At 37.0% G+C, this 8,157-nt stretch overlaps 1 protein-coding gene across 4 annotated transcripts in view; it reads left to right on the top strand.

The window, feature by feature from the left end:
- LOC106878537 (ribonuclease Oy) overlaps positions 1-8,157 on the top strand; it is a 56,430-nt gene that overhangs the window by 22,506 nt on the left and 25,767 nt on the right. For all 4 annotated transcript variants that reach the window (XM_052971600.1, XM_052971601.1, XM_052971598.1 and 1 more), the window contains exons 6-8: positions 98-165; positions 3,514-3,627; positions 5,786-5,834. In XM_052971600.1, coding sequence (XP_052827560.1) covers positions 98-165; positions 3,514-3,627; positions 5,786-5,834 — 231 coding nt within the window. The remainder of the gene's footprint in view (positions 1-97; positions 166-3,513; positions 3,628-5,785; positions 5,835-8,157) is intronic.

Below are 8,157 nucleotides of genomic sequence, written 5' to 3'. Positions count from 1 at the left end.
CACACACACACACACACACACAGAGTAAAGTTGTCCCTTGACAGAAATGAAAGGAAACAAGATCCTTATAGCTTTTCTTCTAATTATATATTTTCAGTCCATTGAGGATGATCTGAAAATATATTGGCCTAACGTTTTGACGTCTACAAAAAAGGCCTCATTTTGGTAAGTTACCATCCAGTCTCATGGAATTTTATTGCATTTTGACAGTTACATAATGGGTTTCTATTCACTATTTGGATATTTTCATTAAAATAACAAAAACTCAGGAGACATCCAAGTTAACTACATTAAAGTTCTATAAACTATTTCTGTCTATCCATTAACAGACATCTTAATTGACAGCTATAGACTGAAATTATCTTTTCACTCAACAGCTAGTAATTGTTTGGACTTCTGGCCATATATATTTAGCCTCCACTGAGAAATTAGACCCATGAGAGCATTTTCAGCAGCTTAGCTTGTGGATTGAATTAATTAGTTTTATTGTCATGTAATATATTACCAAGGTTCATTTACCACTACTTACTTAATTGCTGATGATAATTGCAGAAGCCTATTTCTTAAAATGTAAATGAATATGTACCTAAGTTCCACCTCATTTAAATAATCATATGAGGTTGATGATTGGACAGTATATGAAGGGTAAATAAAAGAATAATAATAATAATAATAATAATGAAATTTACATTATTTACTTATTTACATTTGACGGATACTTGTCCTCATCTTGTTTGTTGTTAACACGTTTCGGCTGATATGCCCGTGGCATATGGCATAGTAGTTAAGAGCACGGGCGTCTAACCCCAAGATTCCGAGTTCGATTCCAGGCTGTGTCCTGAATAATAATGAGAACCCAGATTCGAAATTTCCCCAAGACACCTGATGAAGGCTGGAGGGTATATCAACCGAAACGTTGAGTTAACCACAAACAAGATGAGGACAAATATCTGTTAAATGTAAATAATGTAAATAATTCCTCATCTCTTAAATATAGAACTGAATAATGAAATTTTTGTGTGTAGTGCTCAGGTGTACTACAACTCATCAAAGGTGCATGTACAGTACATAGAATTATGTACAAAAATCAGGAAAGTGAACAGTGTAAGAGCCATGATATACATTTGTGCCAAGGGAAAGGCAAAGGCTGATACAGCTTGGCACCAGTGATGTTGCCACTCATTTCTATGCTGAGTGAACTGAGGCAACACGAAATAAAATGTCTTGTTCAAGAACACAACACATAACCTAGTCTGGGAATCAGCCTCACTACCTCATGATTGTAAGCCCAACACTCTAACCACTGAGCCATAGTCACAGATGCGGCTGTGTGGTTAGACATTTACTTACTAACCACTAGGTTCTGGATTCAGTCTCAGTGCATGGCACCTTGGGCAAGTGTCTTCTACTATAGCCTCAGGCTGACCAAATCCTTGTGAGTAGATTTGGTTGATGGAAATTGAAATAAACCCATTGTGTGTGTGTGTGTGTGTGTGTGTGTGTGTGTGTGTGTGTGTGTTTGTGTGTGTGTTGTCTGTCTTTGTCCTCCACCACCATTTGATAACCAATGTTGGTGTGTTTTTATGTCCCTGTAGCCTAGTGGTTCAGTAAAAGAGATCAATAAAATAAGTACCAGGTTTAAAAAAACCATATTGGGGTTGATTCATTCGACTAAAAATTCTTCAAGGTGGTGCTCCAGCATGGCCATAGTATAATGACTGAAACAAATAAAAGATAAATGGTAGTTGTATGATTAAGAGGCTTGCTTTACAAGCACATGATTTTGGGTTCAGTCCCACTGTGTGGTAGACAGAAACTGTATGGAAGCCCATAGTATATATACTAGGTGTTTGGGTTAAATTTGACAGATTTCATAAAAGGAAAAGAAAACACAATATCCCATCCAAAAATGAAAGTATTTTAAAAATCAAAAAATATCAAGATAACAGTTTACTCAAAGTAGCTGCCCTCAGCTTCCGTCATGGTCTTAAGACAGATCTGGAACCTGGTGCAGGTGTTCTTTACTATGTCTCTGGGAAGATCTTCGAACACCTTCTTGATCTTGGCTACCAGTTTGGCATTGCAATTTTAGGCAGAGTAATTGGTGTCTTTTGCAACTGCATTCCACACATTATAATCCATGGGATTACAATCGAGTGAATTAGGAGGCCAGAAATTAGGGCTGGTGAAGTTGGTGAACCACCTCTGACTCTTTCCAGAGGTATGGCAAGGGACCAAATCCTGCTGTCACACATATGGCCTTCCAGTAGTAATCCTCTCCAGCCAGAGACTGACCACAATCTCCAATAGCTTCACATAGCTGTATGAATTTAGCCTAAGGCCCTGTTCAAAGACATGGGGATGAATTCCAGCATGTGGATGCAGTGAGAATGCCTGTTGTGTCTCTTCCTGTTGGTCATAGTTTCATAGTCTCCACTGCCATTGTCTGTGTTATATCTTATGGCCTTTCCAGCTTTCACAGGACATTGAGCAGAAATCATGATGTTGGTATTTTGATACCTGGCATGAATCATTGTGATACGAGTAACTCTTTTCCAATATTCAGACGGCTTCCAGTCCTTCATGTCAGTTCACTTTTTCTCGCCTATATCTTTAATTTTTATGTTCTGCAATGTCATTGACTGTTTGCCAATTCATCAAACTGTTCCTGAAAAAAGGTGGCACTAAAAAAATCATCAAATTTAGCTCAAATGCCTTCAATGTGTGTGTGTGTGCAGGTATTTGTTCCCTACGACCAGTTGATAATTGGTGATGGTCTGTCTACAACCCTGTAACTTAGTAGTTCAGTAAAAAAGACTTATAGAATAAGCACCATACTTAAAAACGAGTACTGGGTTTCATTTATTCAACTAAAACCTGCCTTCAAGGCAGTGCCCCACCAGCATGGCCCCTCTGGCATGGTCCCACTGGTATGGTTCCACTGGCATGGCTGCAATCAATAGATAAAAGATAAGAGAAAATTATTGTAGTTACTGCAAATAGACACTAGCAATACTAAACGTTTCTGCCTACTTTCAAGGCAACTGAAAAGAATAACAAAGAATTTGGTATAGAGAAGAAAACTATCATTAAAGGAAAGGTTAAACCTAAGAAGTCATCATCATTGTCATCATTTAATGTCCATTTTCCATGCTGGCATGGGATGGACGGTTTGACAGTTACTGGTTAGTCAGAAGATTGCACCTAGCCCTACTGTCTGCTTCAGCATGGTTTCTATGGCTGGATGCCCTTTATGACACCAATAACATTAATTTACTTGTGTCTGTATTAGTGAATATGTAACTGTATATATATATATATATGTGTCTATACATCTATGTGTCTGTCTACCTGTAAGTCTTCCATACTTCCTATAATTTGCCAACAATACATAACAACAAATCTTTTATATTATGGTGATAATGGTTACAAGAATGTATATGATAAGATATTTTATCCAAGCCTTGAAAGCTTAATCTAAGGAACTTTTTTTTTTTTTTCATTCATTCTCAGGAAACATGAATGGGAAAAACATGGAACTTGTGCTGTGGACAAACCCTTTATCTTCAATGAGAAATCTTACTTTGAGATGGGGATCAAGCTTAACAAGAAGTATAACCTTAAACAGTAAGTATTTACTAGCTGAAACTAATCTCTTCCACTCTCACAGTCACATGCAATGTGTCCTTCACACACACTAACACACTCATACACACACATACACACACTCACACATACACACACCATGCACAATCAAGCAATCACGCAATCCCACAAAACCACATACACTTAATCATATATGTATTCATATAATCACATGCATTCTCAAGCATTCCCTCATGCACTTCCACACACACACACAAATTAAGCTAAGCATTTCTCTAAGTTAGCTGCTGGTTTAAGTACCTGAAAAGTGTAGTTAAAATTACTTTCTCAATTCTATTATCAGAGAATCAAAACAACACTAGCTTTGTTGACTGGATGTTAACCTAGCACCTTAAGACAAGAAAGAGAAATCTGCATTAAATCATAAGAGGCAGGTGTGGTTGAGAAGCTCTCTTTGCAAATACATGGTTTTAGATTTGACTGATTTTTCTGCTTGACACCTTGGGCAAATGTTTCCTACAATAACTTCAAGTTGACCAAAACCCTGTGAGTGAAGTTTAGAAGACAAAATCTATGTGGCAGCCCAGCAGAGTGGCTGCTCTTGTTCTTAGGTAGTTAACTTAATTTGTCAGATGGTTTAAGACCACATTTAGCTCCTGGGTATCTGGAGCACATCTCACTGTGTTGCAAGTGTTCAGGTTAGGTCTCTTATCTAAGAATAACTTCCACCTTTTCTTCAAACTGTCTTGGAGCCCCTGAAAAGGGTAACTGATGCCATCCTTTCTCTTCTGACCAAGCAATTAAAAAAAAAAAGATGTAATCTAAGATAAGTTACACCCAATAAATGTTGAACTAGTCATGGTTGGAACATCTTTGATCACAGATTTCTTTAACCAGGACTTACCTATGGTTAAACAACTATAACTTTTGACTAGTGTGCTGAAACAAGTAGACAGTAGATACATATGTTATTGGGTGACCATTTGATGTTTTATACCATGTGATGGTACCTTTGTTATCATTGTGATGTGAAGAAGGAAAAGACAAACAGAAAGAAGTAGAGGGAGAGTTATGGAGGTCTACTTGGAAGGGGTCACTCACAACGTCCACGTGGTCTGTCTGCTGCCATACCGTCAACTGGTCTGCTCATGTACACTGTCAACTGGGAACTGCACTCACACCTCGTGGACACCTGCATACCCACCACAGCTGCTTGTGGACATGGCACTGCATTTTGCTCGGAGGTACTGAGGAAAATACTTGTAAAAGTGAATGTTAAAATGATGATGATGACATTGAGTAATGTAGTACTACATAAAATATATCTGAACAAAAGACTGGATGGTCATAGCTGGAATACCTTTAGTCATAATTCTGCTCAGTCGAGATGAAAGGCTACATAACAACAACTACAAGTGTACTGCTCAAATATACTACAAAACAGAACTACTGTGTCTTTGAACTTGAGACCTATGAACCGATAGTTCAATACTTTATTCAGTCAGCCATTCTGATGTAGGGTCAGCAAAATATTGGTTTCAGATTTTGACACAAGGCCAGCAGTTTCGGGGAAGGGTTAGTCAATTACATCGGCCCCCAGTGGTTGACTGGTACTTATTTTATCAACCCTGAAAGGATGAAAAGCAAAGTCAACCTCAGTGGAATTTGAACACGGAATGTAGTGATGGACGAAATGCCACTAAGCATTATTCCCAGCTTGTCACAACAAAATGTGGAGTGGAGCAATGTGAACTGAAGCGTTTTGCTCAGGGATGCAACACATCACCTGGTCCAGGAATCAAAACCACAATCTTACGATCATGAGTTCAACACTCTAACCACTAAGACATTCACCTCCACAGGGTCAACAAAATATTGACACCTAATGCTTTAAATTAATTGTTTAGCATTCAGATTACTCTGTCAGATGTAATGCTTATTTATTCTCATTGTCTTAAATTAATCATGTATTATCTTGTAGCTTTTAGACTTTCATGATATGAGAGTTTGTTTGTAGACTGACATTGTAGTGTAAGGGTGAGAGGTTGGATCTGGCTAATTTGAACATAAGATATGTAGTATATTTTGACTGAATATGGCCAATTTAAATGTTAAAAGGTTAAATAAAACCTAATCTTTGATGAGAAACGTTTTAAGCGTTGCTCCTTGTCTTTGGCAGGATTTATGAAAGCAGTGGCATTATTGCAGTGAACTATACATCTTACAAGGTAGGTCGTTGCTTTTACTATTGATGTTTGTATGGATACATGTGTTCCTATATCTGTGTGTGCACTTGTATGTTGAATACATGAATGAGTGGTTAAGAAGTTCACCTCACCATCATGATATCCCATGTTCAAATCCCACTTCATAACATCGTTAGCAAGTGTCTCCTACCTTAGTCTCCAGTTGCTCCAGCTTTGTGAATAAAATTGGATGGACAGAAATCATATGAAAACCCAATGGACTGACTATGCCTGTTATTCGAGGGTCCAGCTTTGTTATACACTTTGTCATTCTTAGTTCACCTGGAAATTATATCAAATGCAGCAGTATACTATAACACGTAGTACATACAGCCAGCTGTCACTTGCAAGTGAGTATGGCTTGCTAACATGTAGCATGCTTTTGCTAATTGTTTTAGGTGCCTATGTAGTTACGAGCAAACATAGATACCTTCCTGGGCCTGCTCACTCCTTCACCTTTAAACCAGCAGAATGCCCAGTATGTGACAGCTGGAGGAAGAGAAAGCCACACCAGCACCTGGTTGGTACTCATTACAGCTGAGTAGACTGGAGCAATGTAAAATGAAGTAGGTTACTCAAGGACACAACATGCTGCTTGATATATGAATGAAATCCACAACCTTATAATCATGAGATGAACACTCTAACCACTGTACCATGAGCCTTCACTAATGAATTGTTAGTTCTGCTGAGTGAGCAACTGGAACATTTATCATCAAGATCCGTGTGAGAGTTGCCTAAAATCAAGGTCTCAGATGAATAAATGTGTGTAGCATTTTAGTGGTGACCTATGTGACCTACAATGCTAGCTTCTGTTTTGTCCATGTGTAGACACATTTTTTGTGTTGCATGTATGTATGTATATATATATATATATATATATATATATATAAATTAATTTACAAAGGTACCGTTAATTCTAGTATTATCCAATGTCACTAGTTTAAGAATGATAATAACAGAATCAATGATACAGGCGACTGCAGGCCAAACAATAGCATTTAAATAGCCAAGGGATTAAAATTAATCAAAGGACATACTAAGTATGTCTACCTGCTTGAAATAACAGTCAAAACTCGTTATTAAATCGCCAAAAAATACACTCGTGATTACTACAGAAATCAAAACAAAGGCAAATTTGGTTAAGAGAATCTACTTACACACATTTAAGTATATGGATTTACGTGGACTAGTTTCTGCATTGGCACAATATGCCTTAGCTTCTTCAGCATGCATTACCAGGATATTATGCCAGTGCAGAAACTAGTCCACATAAATCCATATATTTAAATGTAAGTAGATTGTCTTAACCAAATTTGCCTTCGTTTTGATTTCTGTAGTAATCACCAGTGTACCACTAGAATACTACTATAGAATATGGAGATAAGCTAAGGACTCGATCAAACAGGGTTGACTCATTTGACATGACAATGGGGTCTAGTGACTCTGCACAAGTTACAGATTTGGTTGGCATATACTTATTATTGGAAATTGGATGTTGGCTACCAAATATGGTGAGGAGGTTTACATAGAGACGATGCACTGTTCACTATACACCAAAGTAACAAAGTAGAAATAGAAAGATGCAGGAAAACTCTTAAAATTTTTGAAGAACTTTAGATTAAAAATTGAAATAGAAAAAATCACAGTCATAAAATTCCTAGGTGTAAAACTTAGCCTTACTGATGGGAAATTTGAACCATTCCATAAGCCAAATAAGAACTTGGAAGACCCAAGACCCAGAGCCACTATCAATAGTTCCAATGATCATATAAATAGCTGCAGAATACAAGAACTTAGAAAAATAGTAAATCTAATAGGGACCAAAAGGGAAAGAAAACACCATGACAATAACAGAAATAGATATAAAACAGAACCCATGAAACTGCAGCCAAAGTAAGAAAGAATCCCACCTTTAAATACAAATAGTAAAAATGACAACAAACCAAGGAAACATGAACAAACCTAACAGATATATTAAAAGAAATTGAAAAATAACTGATGAAATTATCTAGTTTAATCTGATCTTTGATTCACAGGTAAAATCCAAAATAGGTCAAGAATTCTTCACAGCATTAGATAGACATTTCCCCAAATCTTCCAAATATCACAAAATCATAAACAGACACAATGTAAAACTAGCATATGCAACTTCCCACAAACTAAATAACACAAAACTAAATGGAATAAAACCAGATGAGATATATAAACCAACCACGGCTAACAGAACTGTCTTGAATTAAATAGAACAAAGAAATATACTACCATCCTTAAATCTGCTGAATGAATGACCATCCTTAAAATC

This window comes from Octopus bimaculoides, chromosome 11 (assembly GCF_001194135.2).
Source record: "Octopus bimaculoides isolate UCB-OBI-ISO-001 chromosome 11, ASM119413v2, whole genome shotgun sequence".
NCBI lineage: Eukaryota > Metazoa > Mollusca > Cephalopoda > Octopoda > Octopodidae > Octopus > Octopus bimaculoides.
This window is presented reverse-complemented; position numbering and strand designations above follow the sequence as displayed.